At 38.9% G+C, this 17,904-nt stretch overlaps 2 protein-coding genes across 2 annotated transcripts in view; both read left to right on the top strand.

Moving 5' to 3' along the window:
- The first annotated feature begins 515 nt into the window (after positions 1–515).
- Positions 516–5,026, top strand: LOC138183248 (hydrocephalus-inducing protein homolog). Its single transcript, XM_069119922.1, has 14 exons — positions 516–632; positions 732–947; positions 1,090–1,288; positions 1,408–1,546; positions 1,896–2,023; positions 2,113–2,314; positions 2,375–2,561; positions 2,644–2,768; positions 3,344–3,437; positions 3,565–3,788; positions 3,873–3,940; positions 4,437–4,651; positions 4,752–4,854; positions 4,992–5,026. The coding sequence occupies exons 1-14, from the start codon at positions 516–518 to the stop codon at positions 5,024–5,026; spliced, it is 2,052 nt and encodes a 683-aa protein (XP_068976023.1).
- A 124-nt stretch (positions 5,027–5,150) lies between these two features.
- The window catches only part of LOC138183247 (hydrocephalus-inducing protein homolog), a 29,000-nt gene continuing 16,246 nt past the window's right edge, over positions 5,151–17,904 (top strand). The window contains exons 1-30 of the mRNA XM_069119921.1: positions 5,151–5,218; positions 5,323–5,512; positions 5,673–5,911; positions 7,050–7,169; positions 7,231–7,314; positions 7,406–7,587; positions 7,667–7,905; positions 7,972–8,169; positions 8,445–8,607; positions 8,674–8,870; positions 8,941–9,009; positions 9,114–9,323; positions 10,026–10,181; positions 10,244–10,310; positions 10,899–11,155; positions 11,231–11,370; positions 12,485–12,614; positions 12,699–12,916; positions 13,098–13,630; positions 13,815–13,985; positions 14,168–14,339; positions 14,562–15,014; positions 15,126–15,319; positions 15,482–15,669; positions 16,195–16,348; positions 16,419–16,537; positions 16,606–16,686; positions 16,751–16,868; positions 16,929–17,024; positions 17,106–17,560. Coding sequence (XP_068976022.1) covers positions 5,166–5,218; positions 5,323–5,512; positions 5,673–5,911; positions 7,050–7,169; positions 7,231–7,314; positions 7,406–7,587; positions 7,667–7,905; positions 7,972–8,169; positions 8,445–8,607; positions 8,674–8,870; positions 8,941–9,009; positions 9,114–9,323; positions 10,026–10,181; positions 10,244–10,310; positions 10,899–11,155; positions 11,231–11,370; positions 12,485–12,614; positions 12,699–12,916; positions 13,098–13,630; positions 13,815–13,985; positions 14,168–14,339; positions 14,562–15,014; positions 15,126–15,319; positions 15,482–15,669; positions 16,195–16,348; positions 16,419–16,537; positions 16,606–16,686; positions 16,751–16,868; positions 16,929–17,024; positions 17,106–17,560 — 5,646 coding nt within the window. The 5' untranslated portion in view covers positions 5,151–5,165. The remainder of the gene's footprint in view (positions 5,219–5,322; positions 5,513–5,672; positions 5,912–7,049; positions 7,170–7,230; positions 7,315–7,405; positions 7,588–7,666; positions 7,906–7,971; positions 8,170–8,444; positions 8,608–8,673; positions 8,871–8,940; positions 9,010–9,113; positions 9,324–10,025; positions 10,182–10,243; positions 10,311–10,898; positions 11,156–11,230; positions 11,371–12,484; positions 12,615–12,698; positions 12,917–13,097; positions 13,631–13,814; positions 13,986–14,167; positions 14,340–14,561; positions 15,015–15,125; positions 15,320–15,481; positions 15,670–16,194; positions 16,349–16,418; positions 16,538–16,605; positions 16,687–16,750; positions 16,869–16,928; positions 17,025–17,105; positions 17,561–17,904) is intronic.

Raw genomic sequence — 17,904 nt, 5'->3', positions numbered from 1 at the left:
ATGTCTTTTGACGGTATTTGTTATTTTATGAAGTAAATGGAAGATTTTGTGCAAAAGGAACAATGTCAACGTCATTACCTTCCGTTATATTAGAAGGAGTGCAAAGTGAATTTCTAATGTGATTAAAAGCAGGAGACGATTAGGTAAAGTAGGCAAAGTTTGAGAACTGCTGTTCCGCAGACGGTTAAACTTTGACTAATTTTGGATTAACTCTCCAAAGAGCTGCTTGACGTATCAGCCAACGCAATCTATATATCATCCACGATATTAGGGCTGGAGCGTCAAGTGGTGACATGATTCGCCGCTTCCTGATCGAGTTAGATCTTAATTAAAAAATTTGTGAAGTTTGTTAAAATGATCAAGATAAGAACGGATGTAATATTTGAATTTCGATTATCGATAGCAGCGTGAACTGGAACAATTGATTATTGACATACATATGCACGAGCAATTGCTGAATTTTCAAAACGAGTATCATTCGCGAGAGGAAGATTATTTTAAATATCGAGGACAAAATGAACGAGGACAATCAAACAAATATATGGAGAGGTCCTCAGAAATTTAATACGACGCAGATCGTAAACTGCTTGATTCGTAAGTCGCAATATAAAGAAGACGAGGATGCAGAAGAGGTTGGCAAATTTTCGTAAAATTTACATTGCCATGACTATCAAGGAATATTATCCTATTAATTATTTTGATCAGGATTTGATTCAATTGAATATTTTCAGTATACTGCCCGCCCATCAGAATACATGAAACAAATGTTAATGACAACGGACGAGATGACGCAGTATATTTTGAAATGGAAGAATAGATTCAATTTACCATTGTGTATGGAACTCGAGGCTTCTAATTTCGAAGTCAGCCCTAGTATTATCGTATTTCAACAGTTCACCCCTGGAATCTCTTTGAGTGTGACAGTGACCGTTCGAAACGTGTCAGCGGTAATTTTAAGCTCTTATAACGAAAATCTCGATTAGATTGCCATAAAACTATTTTCAAGGATCCGATCGATCTTACGTTTATTTTGCTAATAAACTCAAAATTGAGAATCATAAAATTCATTCGATTATTCGTGAATCGTAGGTACCAAGATATTTGAGAAGCTCTTACGAGCCTGATCCTTTCTTTTCCGTGGATTTCTGTGGAAGCAGTTACTTGACGATGCTTGCGCCAGGCATTTCCAATTCCTATCGAGTGAAGTTCATGCCTGACAGGAACCAAGACTACCATTATCAATTGAAATTCGCGACTGATAGCGGAGATCTGATAGTACCAGTAGTAGGTGAGATTTTGGGAACCATTAATATCTTCCGAGCAATTTCTTTTCGACTTTTCGTGTCGAGGTCGATTCTACACGAAAGTAGAACATTGAACAATTTAAACGTACAATGATATCGATAGCGATCAATGCGAGAGGAATTTTGGACTTTCCTGATCGAATCGAAGTACCACTGACAGGCGTGAAGATCCCCTCGTCGAAAACGATATTTGTACGCAACATCGGAGGTGCCTCAACTATTTTCACCCTTTACACTGACAAGTAATTAATTTATGTTTCATTTACTTCATATACGAGATAAAATTCATCCATCATTAGTTCTATAAGAAGAATAAAATATATTAGTCCAAGAGCCGGAGACATAAATACATGTGTCATCGAATATAAAAAAATGTCACATTTGCAATAAAAGTTTAGTGTTATTTTAATCGAGACAAAGAATTTTCAGTTACAAGAATGTAGAAAGCGGAGGTTGTAAGAGCCTAAGCGATCTTATGGATCAAAGTTAATTAACCCAAAGAGTCGTGGGCGACAGAAAGCCTCATTAATTTACATACGTAAATAAACAATAATACGATGTAATGTTAAAAATAACTGCAACAAATTGCAGTCCTTGCTTCTGGATCGAGCCATCGAAGGGTAGAATGGAAGAAGAAGAATCGCTTCAGTTCACTGTACACTTTCTGTCTAACAAGACTGGCGATTTCGAAGGAAATCTTTTTCTCGAATACGAAACTGGTATTTAAAGAAGGAGGGCAAACCGAAAGATTAGATAAGTACCGATATTGCCCTATTTCTTTTTCATTTTTTTTTTTTTTTTTTTTTAGAAGAAAAACTACGAATAGAACTTCGATGCTCCACAGAGAATTGTCCCGTTCGAATCGATAGAGGCAGCATCAGAATGGAAGATACTTTCTTGGGTCTATCAAGAAGTAAGATTCTCACGATCCACAACAGGAGCAATTATATCGTCAAGTACAAGTGGATGCAGCTTGAGAGCATCGAGGCGGATAACGAGCGAAGAGAACAGTAAGTAAAACGATCATCACGAAGATAATGGCAGAGTGAAAAATAACAACTTTGCCGCAGTTATAAGAAATTGTTCCATCTGGTTTATGAGAGCGAGCTCAATCGTTGCGTGGACCTTGTTCATTATAACGTGTGCACCCCTGATATCCATCAGCTGGTTTATCAACGTATCTACACGGACGAGCTAGAGTCTCTGACGAAAGAAACCTTTCAGTATAATCATATTTGTTTTATGTTTGCACCAGAGGCGAGTTCTTTCGATTCTAAGCAACAATTTAAATTGCCACTTAAGTTTATTCGATAAATGACTACTGGCGAATATCTGTTAGGAAGCTGAAATTTGGCCACAATCGTCCACCGATGTAACAGTTTTCTTTCGTGCGCTGGAAGTCGGCGAGGTGACCAGTACTGCCTATCTAGAAGTGACTGGTCGTGAAGATAGAATACCACTGACGTAAGACAAGTATAATTCTCTAAAATATTGTAAAACCAATAACATTTTAATAATAACATACAGGGTGGTTGGTAACTGGTGGTACAAGCGGAAAGGGGGTGATTCTCCGCGAAAAATTTTTTTTTTATTTTTTATTTAATTTTTCCACCGAGACAACGATCTACAGTGAGATTCGTTATAACGAGACGTGATAAAGTGTACGCGTACCGAGCGAAAATTCAAAGTCGATTTTCTCGAAAACAAAGCCTCAAACGAAAAATTTGTATTATATATTTTCGACTTCTTTTTTCGCGTAGAATCACCTTCTTTCCGCTTGTACCACCAGTTACCAACCACCATGTATAATAATAATAATAATACCGATTCGTTGATATCCACGAGATAAATACTCTTTGTTACATCGGTTGTAAATAAACTAATAACAGCATAACAAATAATAATAGAAATAAAATAGAATAAAGTATCGCGAAATAAGAACAGAAACAGAAATAAAAAAGAATAAAAAAGGCTAGTTTACAGGAGACTGTTCAAATGATTGTAAGAGTTATACACTAAATTCTGTTCTTCTATTGTAGTCTTTATGGAACAGGCAAAGGACCGGTTTTCCGCTTGAACGTTCTCACGATCAGTTTGGAGAACATCTACATGTGTTCGGTGCACAATTACGAGGTATAATCTACCGTATCCGTCAGATCCATCAGAACCCTCTACCCTACCTCTCGGCTCGTATTAATTTCACCTGAAAAAACTCGAATTAAATCAGAAATCGTTGAAACAAACGATGCCATCGTTTCAGATAATAGTGGCGAACAAAGGGCACATACCCGGCACGTTGATTTACAGGGCAAAACCAACAGATTTCGGCGGAACGATCGACGTGACACCTCTCAGTCTTAAGCTACAACCAGACGAGCATAAATCTTTCAATTTAACGTTCTCGTCGAATCGTAAGGGCGATTTCGTGGAGAGGGTCGATTTCGTGGTGAAAGAGAGCCTCGAGGTGCTCAGCTTGCATATCAAGTACGTTGTACGATCGAAGAATAGGGAGAAATCGTTCGGAAGACGATGTTCCTTTTGACGATACGTCGCTTTCTTGTCTTACAGGGGATGCATTATATGTCCTACTTTGCACTTTGACAAGGAGAGCCTCGATTTCGGCACGACAGCCCTCGGTATGCTTGGCGAAATGATTCTATTAAGCAGAGAAAAAGAGCGAACGGAGAAATATATCGTCGATTTGACGGAAGAATGACATAATTAAGGAAAGTACATTTTTAGGAAATGAAAAGTTTGAAATAAAAGTTCGAAGTAGAAAATTATTAATTAGTCAACTATTTGACGAAGAAACAATCTTTTTCTTTCACAATTTAGTTAATAGATTTCGGGGGCCCCGATATCGTTCATTAGGTAATTATGACATTATTCCCTGAATAAATAGGTCAGAGTTAACGTTTCCAAATATGTCAGAGATGTGTCACTCTTCTAGCAAACCGTCGATATAGAATATAGAATCTTAGAGATTCGTTAAATATTTTCCTTTCGATATTTTCATGATTCTTTGAATAAGACGTTAGAAAATTCTTCAATAGATATACTAGAAATATTCAATGAAAAATTGAAGAACGGCCGATAAGGACAAACACAGTTAAACGACTATGTTGTTCATAGGATTCAGCACTAGACAAGACGTGCACTTGAACAACCTAGCCCTGATACCTGTAGCTTTCACCATAACCGTGCTGAACGACGGAGATCAAGTTCCATTGCTGCACGAGGACTACGCGAAAGCTCAAACGAAGCCAAATTTCCCGAGCAAACCGCGAGAATTCCAAGTCGCCCCACAGGAAGGGGTGGTGGCTGCTCATGGTTCGATGAAAATCAAAGTAAACAATCCCTTTCTTCGATCGTTTATAATTAACAATTGACAAGTCAGGTTGACTGATTTAACGCGGGTATTATGAAACAGATTCTAACGATTTGCAGGTCATTTACACCGCCAATATCGCGCGTGTCGGTCAGACGACTATTCAGGTCGACATGTGGGACTCTGATTCGGATCCTGTCACCTTGCCAGTGAAATTCTGCGGTAAAGTGGCTTCATTATCGATCGTGCCGCGAGAAATCACCATTCAATTTTGCTTCACCAATTTTCCTTATTCGCGATCCTTCGCTGTGGAGAATACTTCCGATTTGGATGGCTATTTTTATTTCATACCACAACAGGTATCGTTGGCATGGACAATCATCAACAGCATTGAGCGTAGTTATGTTTGTTAGATGCTTGTCATCTTCGTACGTTTCTTTCAATTTCGGTTTCTTTAGGTTTCGGATAGTTCGGCGGTGATTTGTTCCCTTTGCAACAATCAGGGGTACGTCAAGGCTCATCAGTCGAAGACAATGGAAGCTGTTATTATCACGAAGACTCTAGGATCTCACAAAATCATGCTAAAGTAAAGTACTTGATGTTTTATAATTATCGTTGATACACCTAAGTATAGCTTGGAATCGAAACTGTTTTACAAACTTGGAGACAGTATAAAAAAAATGTCTATAGTATGTTAGTTATGGGAGAACCATCGTCAGTATCATCCCACATGGTCATAGCGTGCAACGGGCAAGGGCCCGTGGTTTCTGCAGAGCCAACTTCCTTGGACTTCGGCGAGGTGAAAGTTCTCGAAGAAAAAACGATGGAATTCCAGCTTATCAACGATTCGCCTATCCCTACTCAGTTTATCGCGACATTGGTATTATTCTTATTATTATTTTCTTCGATAGTGATTTTGCAGTTAAATTATATTTTGTCAAAAATTACAGAGAAATCAATTGTCCACATTCTCTCGAGCGATACCGTAATTCGCGACGATTTTTTAATTCTTCTTTTTTTTTTGTTTCTAATCATTGAAGAAAAGCGAAGATTCACTGTGGAGCGTCAGTCCAGAGTCTGGTGATCTCGAACCGCATGAATCGATGATCATTACTGTTAAACTATACCTCGTGGACCCTGGGAAATACAAAGATAAAATTATGCTGCGTGTAATTAACAGCAGAACCATCCCTGTAGAGGTCAAAGGAACTGGATATGGTTGCAGTGTCGTTTTCGAGCCACAGATATTCCCAATTTTCGACTGGGGCCTGCTTTTCAGGTTTCAATCATTCATTATCACACCATCAAGTTACTCGATCGACCGGAACGTTCTGCCGCCAGACATTTGCTTCTCTGCCTTTATATTTGCAAGCTTATTTCAGTATTTCTAAAAATCGCAGATAATTGGAATTTAAATGTCAAAACTTCCGGAACGTGTAGGGGATCGATAAATTAAGAAAAAAAAAAAGAAAGGTCAGAGATTCGTTCGTTTTTGCTCCATTTTGGAGAAAATCACAAGGAAAGAAACAAACACGTTTTCCTTCTTTCACTCACTTATTCGTGTTATCGTCTATTGAATGAAGATAAGGTCGAATCGTAGTTGCAGTGCATCAAATATTATCAAAGCAATGTTCATCTGTAATTAGAGAGGAGGTTATCGTTAGATGTAACGTTTGTATTGCAGCAAGAGGACAAAACTTTGAACGGTACAACATACATAAATAAGCGTAAATAAATAAACGTAGAAACGAAAATCTCTTTGTTTTTTTCCCGCAATTTTTTCCAAAGTGGAGCAAGAACAAGCAACTCTCCAAAGGACTTACTTCCTTAGTTTATCGGTCTCCTACACGGTGCAGAAGTTTTGGCGTTTAAAATGGCAACACTCTGTATATTTAAACTATCGACAGACAATTTATGGAAAGAAAGAGGTAATATTATCGAAGAAGTTAATTACTATCGATTCGATCGATAAATTCTTGTATGACGAAGCACAATTTTAGTGCTTGCATTTTGTGGAAACGTCTTTGTCGGAGACGATATACAGGGTGGTTGGTAACTGGTGGTACAAGCGGAAAGGGGGTGATTCTACGCGAAAAAAGAAGTCGAAAATATAGAATAAAAATTTCTTTTTTTTTTCATTTTTCCATCGAGACAACGATCTACAGTGAGATCCGTTATAACGTACAGCACGCGTACCGAGCGAAAATTCAAAGTCGATTTTCTCGAAAACAAAGCCTCAAACGAAAAATTTTTATTCTATATTTTCGACTTCTCTTTTCGCGTAGAATCACCCCCTTTCCGCTTGTACCACCAGTTACCAACCACCCTGTATATTTATTTTTTTCGAGCAGCGAAAGCGATAGAACTTTCCTATCAGCTTAACGTAATATAAATAATGTATGCTTGTACTTGTTTAGCCATCAGCAAATAGATCGAACAATAACACTGACGAACAAGGGGACTCATGACTATCAAATGATCTGGATAACCGAACCAGAAGTACGATTTCGACGAGGTCAAATGCTAATGTCGCACACGTAAGGAGAAAATTTGACCGTTTCCATTGTATAAATGTTGTATAAATTTCTTTAAACGCAGCACGAAGTTTCAACTACATCCTTCGATCGTCAATATTCCACCGGGGGAAACGAGACATGTCTATTGCAAGTTGTTCTGGAAAGCGTGAGTAGAATGGCAAAACGGTCACGCAATGATTAAACGGAAATAGAATTTCTCACGATCAAACTGAAATATAACATAACTGTTAACGTAGAAACGAGTGCGTGGTAGAAAAATGGAACGTTTTCGGTCAATTTCACGGTATAGGAAAACGTGAATTGATCGGCACGTCGTCTTTCACGGTTACGTTGACAGAACCACAGATTCTATTTAGTAAAAGGAGGCTAACGTTTCGGGTGGACGTGTGCCCCGAGGAAGACAAATTACAACAAACAGGTATCTGCACGTGAAACACGTAAACGTGAAGCGATCTGTTGACGTCTGAATTTTCTGATCGTCGTGATTATTCGTTTAGACGAATTATTGGTGACCAATCAATCGAAGCTGGACCTTAACGTTCAGCTCTCGGTGAAAGAACCATTTCATTTGATAACCTCTACCGAAGAACACGTGCAAAGTATGCAGATTGTCCTGATCGACGGAGGTACCACGAAAATTCGCGTTTTCTTTTCCTTCAATGGCGATACCGAGGATTGTTACTCGAAAAATTATTCCGGCGTACTTCGATTGGAATATCAGGAGCATCCTAATCAGGTAAATTTTTTGGTGTTCTCCAGGGTTATTTGATATTGTTTCATGGTTTGGGAGAATTGTTTTTAGGATAAAATCACGTGTAAGGGTTACGTGAATTTTCCAAACCTCGACATACAGCCTAGTGATTTTGTAATTAACTGCGAGCTGGGCACAAGCGCCGAGGAAATATTAACGTTAACCAATAACGGACCAGTATCGGTTGTATATAAATTCCTGTGGCTCGCAGATTCCATCGATATACAACGCGATTCGAACGTCGTGCCGGTGAGTTTGAAAATGAACCTACATTTTCATTTGTAGGAAACAATTACTCGAAGAAATTTCAATTATCGAATATTTATTTGATAAAATCGCCGAAAGAACCGAAGATGGTCATACGCGATATTAATTCTTTCGAATTACTGATAATCCTTAAATCGAGTATGCAATTTAAAAGAAATTAGAATAATATCAAGTATATTTCTGTATTAATTGATAAAAACGAGACATTTTGATTTAGTACTTTACGTTGAATCTTCATAATTATTATGCACTTAAAGGAGTGTTCTGGATGTTCATCGCGCAAAGCAAAATTAGAGGCGGATACAGCCGAGATGCAAGAGGTCGAGGTAGCGGACGAGATACACGAAGACATTTACACGAGTGACAAGCAAGACGGAGTCGGAGACGGGCCATTAGACACGATACCGCCACCTACGAATTGTATTTCTTGTTTCAATTAATGTTCTCTCAGATCTTCCTGTAAAAACTAGCGGAATTTTGTTGCAGCGCCCATTTCAGAGAACCAGAGCTCGGAAATTCCTCTTACGGAGAAAATTTCTGAAATAGACGATTGTTTGGTATCTGCAGAGGAAATAAGAAACTTTCTAATGCCGATTGTTGGATCATATTTTAAGGCAGACGAAGATCTGGTTGTGTTAGAGAGCATGCGGACCGATCCTCCGAGGAATGACTATATCAACGAAGTTAATAGAAATAAAATTCTAATGATACTAAATAAAATTATAACGATTAAAAGTAAAATAATATTAGCAGATAGAGGGAAGAATTTTTGAAGGAACAGATACATTAGATATGGTAGATACAGCTCTCTTTTCAAATCCAGTAAAGATTTTCTTTCAAAGCAGTTTAAGCCCGATATTTGCTTTTCACGAGGAAATATAACGTTCTGTTTTATGACAACATCCACGTATGAAATATCTTTCCAGGTTCTGAAGATCGTTCCAAACGAGGGCACGGTGCTTCCGTATTCTGTGCAACGAGTACACGTAGGATTTCACGGTTTCGAACGGCTTCGAATAAAAGCCATCATCGTCTGTGAAATTTTCCGTGGACCCACCGAACGGATTCATCTACTCGCTCGCGCAGACGCTATTCGATACGCGATTGACACGAATGTTATCGATTTTGGTCAACAGGTATTCATATATCTTACTGTCTAATGAAAATATCCACTTAATCGTAGAACGTTATTCGACATTCCTCTTGTACAATTATTTTTGAGATTTACGATATTCACCGGATTTTTACTTCTATGCTACGACATTATAAATTATAGGACGATAATATTAGTACAGAATTTATTGTAGGACGAAATTTTAGCCATGACAATCGTTAAGGGTTCGTACTAAAATATTACTCGCGACAAATGAAAGCTTTGTCAGTTGTATAAATTACGGACGTTTATAATTCATGATCAATATAGATCGTCATACAATTTCACGAAATTGTAAAACATGTTACAGTTGTTTCTGGAATATTCTCGTAGCAGCTTTGTCTTGAGCAATCTCTGTACGATAGCGTTCGATTACGAAATAAAAGTCACGGAGGTGGCTTCCAACGAGGCGATCGATCGATTCGATATATATCCATTGATAATCCAACCGGATGGTGGCTTTGTGGACGCTGAATCGGCCGTGCAGTTTCACGTGGATCATCTGCCAACGATGCTCGGTCCTATCGGTCATCGATTTCAGTTAGAAGTACGACTAAACCCTTTTTAAATCGGTAATATGCTGGACGATTCCATTGAATTCTTTGTTATTCGAAGATTTGTTAATAAGGGGTTCGTAAACTCTATAAGGAGGCATGCATTTGCATTTTTATTAAAAAATCCTTAGATTGGTCACTTGATGCCCGTCACGATCGAAGTGATCGCTTATGGTGCTTTTCCACAAGTTTACCTGTGCATTCCTCGAGGAAAAATGCATCAATATCATTCCATCGAGTTAGAATACTCTGCTATCCAATCGTTGACCGAGGATTTCATAGTTAACGTAAGACAAATCGACGATGTTTCCAACGTTTTACATAAACATTGATAGATTGTATGTGACAGAAAATAGGGAACATCGTTGCCAAGAAGATTAACGATTTACTCGAAACGGACATGGAGATGTTAGCCGGTAAGTTTCAATATTGTCACGATATTTAAGGAACGATAAATTTATTATAAAGTTGAGTAGCCGCGCAGAGTCCTATTGTATTTAGAGTGAATGAATATTTCACCGACTCGTGAACAAGAATGACAGTAGGCAAACATTAAGTATTCTATATGGTTCGTTTCGTATTAACACACTGTACTTTCCTTCGAGCCGAGGAATGGTGTATTATTCCGTACGACGAGACGTTTCCACGAACGATGGACATCGACATGGCGATAGAAAGGTGGTTGGCAAGGAAGTTCGTCGATGCAAATTCATACATTTTAATGCAGCATGCTACGACTCGCAGGAACGAGCCAATTCCTCAACTTTTTTCATCCGAGCACGTTATTGGTATGTCTTGCTCCTCGTAACCTTTCCTTTTATTGCCTCGAACGTAATTGTGCGTTTATATTATTCGCTCTGCATTATGCAGCCTGCGAACGATTGCAAATTCTCCCGTTTCTTCTTCGCAAATTTATTCAAATTCACAGGCAATTATCAAATATCATTGTCTTGAATAATAACAGATTATAATCATTAAACTGAATAACTTTATTCTCTTTCAAGATATGAAACACGTGATCGTCGAACGTACCGCTCACTACTCGGCCAATGTAATTAATTACGGCCCATGGAACGTGGAAATGAGAATGAAAATGTTTAACAAGAAAGACCACCCAGAAAGATCTGGCATCATAGTACACTTCAGAAAGCATTCCAAGCTGTTGGTCGGCGATTCTGCTATTCTTCAAGTGACCTGGCACCCTACACGAGAAAGATTTTCAGAGAAAAGCACAGAAGTGAAACATATGATTTACATAGAGGTAATCTTTGTCCAGACGAAAACGCAGAGAATTCACGAGCTTGGCAGATGAAATTCTATTTACGATTCCATGCAGGTATTATATGGATGCACGATTCCTGTCACTATAAAGGGAATAGTAACTTATCCGTACGTCACCGTCAATACTAAGTTTCTGGACTTCCAGGACGTTGTTGTTGGAGAATGTTTGGTTCTCCACATTTTGATCAAGAACGAGTAATAAATTATTCTTTTATCGGAACTTGGACAATAATAACGTCAATGCGTAGAACGGGACGAGCTATTTAATTCTGTCTTTGTCCGGCCCAGACCGGACTATTCTACTTGGATCGGCTAGTAGTACGATTCGCGCACGAAAATATCGAAAATGAATGGAGTTCGACCGAGTGACCCATATAAATTCCTGCGCGAGTACTAGAAGCAACAAAAAACTGCTGACTCAGTAGTGTGTAGCACATGAGAACGTGGGCAGCTTTTTCCCGGCCGCGTCGTCGGCGAAAAGCCCTTGTTCCTTCGTGTTCGCGAGAACCATTGGCGTAAAGACTGACTGCAATCGGTTTTCTTCTGTTTCGCATCGGCGTAACCATCAACTTTTTCTTATTCTGCTTTTATCTTTCTTACTTCTTTACTTTTAGTCGACGGTTGTTTCCGACGATTATTTCTCTCTTACACGCTTGTTATCGTAGAAGTTTCATTTGTCTCTTGTCGTATAAATTCTATCAGACAAATGTGAGAAAATTATTTAACAAAACGTGGTCGAAACGCGAGGATCATCCTACTACATTTAAACAGGGAATAATACTTTACGAATTTCATTTTGTCAGAATGCTACCCGCAAAATTTCTTGCCACTGTATATTCCACTAGAAATGATCGTGCTGCTTTGCGAACTGAACTTCTTGCCTATTCGCTTCTAACCGCAAACACGCGGTCCTCTTATACGAAATTTTTCACCCTTCCATTCTCTGAAAAAGCTCGTTCTCACGACGAAAGTTGTTGCAACGCGTAACGAGTCAGGCGTTTGCGGTTTCTTTGAGAATCGGGAACCACCATTGCGTGCGAGTCATTTTTCTCCAAATTCGTTCAAATAGAATCTTAATTAAAGTCGACCTATTTGCGATCTTCCACTTTCATCTGGCACACACGGAAACGAGGTAATATAAAATGGATGGAAGAAAATGCAAACATACTCGTACGCAATGGTCGTCTTGAATATTCGGTTTGGTCCGATATTTTTAACGTCAATTTAATCTTCCTGTCCGTGTTTGATATCCTTGTATATTTGGCTTTCGTCAAACTCATTTTATCTTTCGCCTAAAATCATTTACCAGCGGATTAGTCGATTGCGAGTGGGAGGCGAGGCTATCGGACGTTCATCGTAAGAAGCAACACGAGGATTATCCATTTTACGTGGAGTACGATACAAATTACTGCCCACCTGGTCATTTCGAAATTGTCCGGGTATATTTCAAACCTCGGAAAACGGTAAGAGCTCTCTGTTAGGCTCTCTGTTAAGAAATTCTTTCGAAGGGTTAATTGTTCCAGTGCTATATAGAGACGAGGTTAAAGATTATCGTGAAAATGAGCCCTGAAACGCAGATAGTCGCTATCACTGGTCGTGGAATCGAAAAAAGATTGAACATAATCGAACCAACTATTCAATTTCTGCCCACTATTCCGTATACGAATATTCAAGAAGTAGTTTTCACGATCGAGAATACTTGCAATTATCCTGTGGAGTTCTTTTGGCATCATTTGGACGAGTAAAGATACGCTTATGAGTTGCTCAGAAGTTACACCGGTTAATTCCATATACTAGAAATAATCCAAGCAATGAAATCAAGAACGTATAAAGATTGAGTTGAGACAGACGATTGAGATGAGAGTTGATCAGTTTGATATCTGAGTGACTCATACCTACCTTTTAATAAACGACTTTGCTAGATATCGCTTTCTCGATAAACGACGTTGGTCCAGTGTTTTCCAGATGGAGGATCATATAACGAAAGCTCTGTTGTATTACTACAAAGTGAAGGAAATACTGCTGCCACCCAGAAAGCCTGGTGAATCGATACCCTGGCAATTAACGAAATTTTACAGAGACATAATCAACGAGATGGCCCAGGCGTTAATTATGGAGAAGTTAAACGAAGAAGAACTATTCGAGGAAGAAGTTCAGCTTGAGAGAAGGAGTCACGAAGGAGACACGGGGAAGAGGAGAGAGAGGATGACCAGGTCGAGCGTATTGAAGAGGAAAACGAGAAAACGCGGAAGATCTATTCAGCAATCTACAACGAGGAAAAGCAGCGTTCGTGAATCTAGTCGTCGCGGGAGAAGAAACGAAGTTGTCAGTGACTTGTCTAGCACGGATTCGGGTAGAAAAGACTGTCCGGACTTTTCAATTTTGAACGAAACTCTACTGGAATCCATTCCTCTACCCACGAGCGATCCCGAAGAAATCCAACACATGCTTTTCTGTAAGTCCTTGTGTCATTTCTTTTCGTAACGATATGTCGGAATTGACATAAACTGACCATTGTTCGAAATTTTTCGATCAAGATATATGCTGTCAGAAATACGAAAATATTTGAATAACTTCGAATGGCAGTGTACAGTGTTTGCCACTTAAACTCTAACAACAATAAGTTTTCATATTGCCAGGTTACATAGACAACCTTTATAAGAGTTCAGATTTCCAAAGTAGAATGAAAGACCCGGTGAAGGAACTTTTCGAGAATATCCAGCGAAAATCCGACGTGTCGAACAATCTTCCGAATCCCTCGAAGCCTGAGAAAAGAGTCTGCGTTATTTTCCATGGAGCTCCTTTCACCGGTACTCCATTGTAACACGTACATCTTCGCTATTCACGAATCCCACACCAACTCCAGTTTCCATGATCTACTTTGTTGCAAAGCTTAATCCATGCCACTAACGATGATATAATCTCTTCGGACACGTAATTAGTCATTGTTCGATATCTTCTTAATCGATAGTACGTAATTTATATTGTTCAGAGTATCAAGAGGTTGCGTGCCGGAGCGCCAGAGTCTTAGAAATTCCAGTTCTTAGCATCGATAAGGCGATCACGGAAGTTACTGCGCTTTCCGGAAGTCCGTGCTCGATTCAACTTCGACAGATCATCGACGATGCTTATGAGACTTACTCGGAGGCTTTTGTGAAACAAAAGTAAGATCCACGATACTTGAAAGTACTTATTAATAAATAATAAATTATAAGTAACAAATATGCAAAATAAAATACTATTACTTATTCGGAAGATGTGACAAAAGTCTTTATTCGCGTTTGCTTTCTTTGGTTAATTATAAATATAGGAGTTTGCATAATCGCCCTTCCCTTTGTTCAAGTTTTCCATTTTTGTTAATGAGTTAATATTTCATTGTTTATCAGACAGCGATTGATCAGCCAAGACGCTGGTGAAAGCAACGAGGTCGGATCAGAATCAACTAGAAGAACAGGAACTTCGAGTAAAAGGAGAAGTTCGCCGAAGGAGAAATCGTCCAGGACAGGAGGATCGCCTAAAACTCCGAAGAAATTGAAAACGTCGAAATCTGCTAAAATACAAAGTTCAGACGCGCAGAGAGAAGCGATCCTTCGACTTCACGCAGATCCTGATCCGCTGGTAGAGCTGGATAAAATTCCAACCAATGAGAAACTGGAGATGTTGGATGCTTTGAGTAGATACGAATATAAGATACAAGCTATTTTGTTACTGCAGACAATAGTTGATCACCGTGATATCCATGACTCGCCCAGAGACAGAGGTGACAGAAGTCTAAGGAAAAAGAAGGATTCGTTTCTTGGGATTACTTCCGAATTAATAGCTGAAGCTCTTGAAGAAAGGTTTCTTTGTTACTTGAATCTCCTTTTTTTTCTATGGATCTTCCTATGGATTAAAAATCGATCGATCTGTAACCAGTTGCCTCAATTTATAACGAAACGAATGGTTTATAGATTATCCATGGAGGATTTCAAGCGAGGTTTCGTTGTACAGAGCTTGGAGTGCAATTTCCTGCGAAATAACACGCTCGAAGCTTTGCTTTCCTTGTTACGAATCGTCGGCAATATCGAGTATCTTCTATTCGTTACTTTTCTTAATTCGATGGCTTGCTACGACACAAGGGTTGAGCAACTTCAAAAGGAAATAGGTAAAATTAAAAGGCAAAGTAGGCAATTTATAAGAAGATAAAAAATGAAAGAAAACGTGAGATAGCTTCGAAATAAAAAGTTGTTCGATCCTTCACTATGAGAAATTGCACGTGAAATAGAATTGCCAACGGCACAGAAAACCGAGCTTTTCATCTTTGCAGCGATGAAAGCGACCGATCCCAATCAGAAGATCCAGGACATCGACGAGATGTCGTCGTCCGAATACGATCAACTTCCCGACGAGGATAAGAAGATGTATCTGGACGCGATTCTACCGCTTAAAAGGGCGGAAGCATCGCGTAGGCGAGCTCGATTCATCGAAAGAATGATGGAACGTACAAAGAAAAAGGTTTGATCGTTTGATCTGTAGAATTCGATCTGTGTTGGCAACCCATTAAGGATTAACATAGCATTAATGCAATATTTCATTCGTAACTTTTTCTCAAACGATTTACATCATTGAATCCTTTTCTTCGATATCGTAGTTATTAAAAAGAAATTCCAAGGATTTTCTTAACATCTTCCTATTATTCTTCCATCGTACAATTTTAAAGACATTTACGTACGCGTATTAAATTTCTTGTATACCTTTACTTTGTATTTCTTACGAAATACATTTTCACCGTCTATTGGCGGCAGATGTATTTAAAGGGTGAATGTATTAATTTATGAGAATCTATCGAATGAAAAATTTTCGAACGAAAGCGACCTTTCAAACAGTTTCAGAGCGAATGGAAGTTTAGCATCAGCTGCGGTTAAATCTGAAAGCCGCGGAAGCTCTTTCCATTAATTAGAAAGTTTCGAAGGTTCTCTCCGAGATTGCAAGGTTTGAATTCGATTGTAAATTTACATGGAAATTATGACTGTTTCGCAGAAGGATCGTAGCTACGTTTCAAGCTTGAAGACAACCAAGAAGAAGCGGAACGCGAAGTCGACGAGACACATGACGGCAGCCAGTAACTCGAGGCCAGCTTCCAGTAAACGAGGGACAAGCAAAGCAACGAGAAGTAGAGACAGCTCGAAACGAAGTGGGTCTACTAAAGTAAAGAACTAAGAACAACAGTCGCGATTTATGACCACGTGTTTCTTATTCTGTAGGGAAAGAATCTATATCGAGCGAGGTGAAAGAAATTACAGCCACTATGGATCGATATTACAAGGATCTCTCGTCGATCGAGGCTGTGATTCGTAATTGGGATCCCATAAAAAAGACGATAGTAATTTTATTTTCGTCCTTGCTAATTCCTCTTGAGTATCGATGACGACATTATTATTTCGTCTGTAGGAAACAGCTTCTACGACGAAGTCTAAAGCATCAAGAAGCGCTAGATCCAAAGATGTATCTCCTTTAGATACAGTTCAAGAGGTGACGTATAAAAGAAACGATACTATACTTGGTACAAACGATATAATTCGGTGATAAAAATTAGGTGCCTGCAAATAATTTTCACATATGGTACGTAAGATCCAGTGATCCTTGGCAAGACACAATGTACGATCTAGTTGTCGCTCAAATGAACCAGAACCTATTAGCAAAATCTGCTCTTCGTAAGTTGAATAATAACAATCTGTCTTCTTAAATATACAATATGCACGTATCTTTTGTAGCCGTCGAGATTATACCAGTACCAGATCTTCGACCCAAACTTTATTCCGTCCTCAGGTGGAAAGGCGTCGAAAAACGAGCTAAAAGAATTCTCGGCGGTACGCTCTTGAATTTCACTGTAATTCCTATACCGATATTTCCAATAATAGAGATTCGCGAATAAATGAATTATTATTCAGACGTCTATCAATTGGTTTCCTTGACATCGATGCCGGAAATTTTCTCCGTGAACGAGTCAAACGCAGTGAGCGAGGTGAGCGTGCAAGAGAATTACAGTATCGCTAAAAGAAATCGTAGAAGACGTGGACGTAAAACGAGCAAAACGGAGGAACAAAAATCATTGAGCAGAGCGGAAAATCGTTCTGTGAACGCATCGACGATTGGAAGCAAGGACACGAACAACGCGTCATTTCTGGAAACGATTCGGGAAGAGTCCTTGAAGCCACGATGGATTTTACTGCCGAGCGAAAGCCAGAGGTTCAAGATCCGCTTCCAACCGGAAGAGTCGGGTCACTATGAGGAAACGTATGCGTTGACTCTGTTGGATGGAAATTACGTCACCTACGAAGTGAATGTTAGCGGTGTAGCCGATATACCGAGGCTGGACATGAATCCTAAAACGATTTTTGCGAAGGTGCTAATTACTAATTCTCTATCTCTATATGCTCGAACTAGCTGTAGGAATTCATGAAGATAATTTTATCTTCCGATTTTTGGAAACATATTTAACAACCTTCCGGAAGGATGATTACTTTTTCGTTTTACTATTTGTTCTACTTTATTGTTTTGTTTTACTAAGTAATATTTGAATACCTTCCTGGAACAGGAACCCATGGATAAATAGTAGGTAGCAAGAGTTCATTGGGTTGGAAATTTTAGCTTTTTAATATTAACTATGTTTCAACTACATGGTAGAAATGTCTTTCAAAGAAATTTGTTCTTTTCATACTTAGAGAAGAAATAAAAGCTTCACAATAA

This window comes from Bombus flavifrons, chromosome 9 (assembly GCF_040668555.2).
Source record: "Bombus flavifrons isolate JBK064 chromosome 9, iyBomFlav1_principal, whole genome shotgun sequence".
Classification (NCBI taxonomy): Eukaryota; Metazoa; Arthropoda; class Insecta; order Hymenoptera; family Apidae; genus Bombus; species Bombus flavifrons.
Note: the sequence above shows the minus strand (reverse complement) of the source record. Positions and strands in the feature narration are given on the sequence as shown.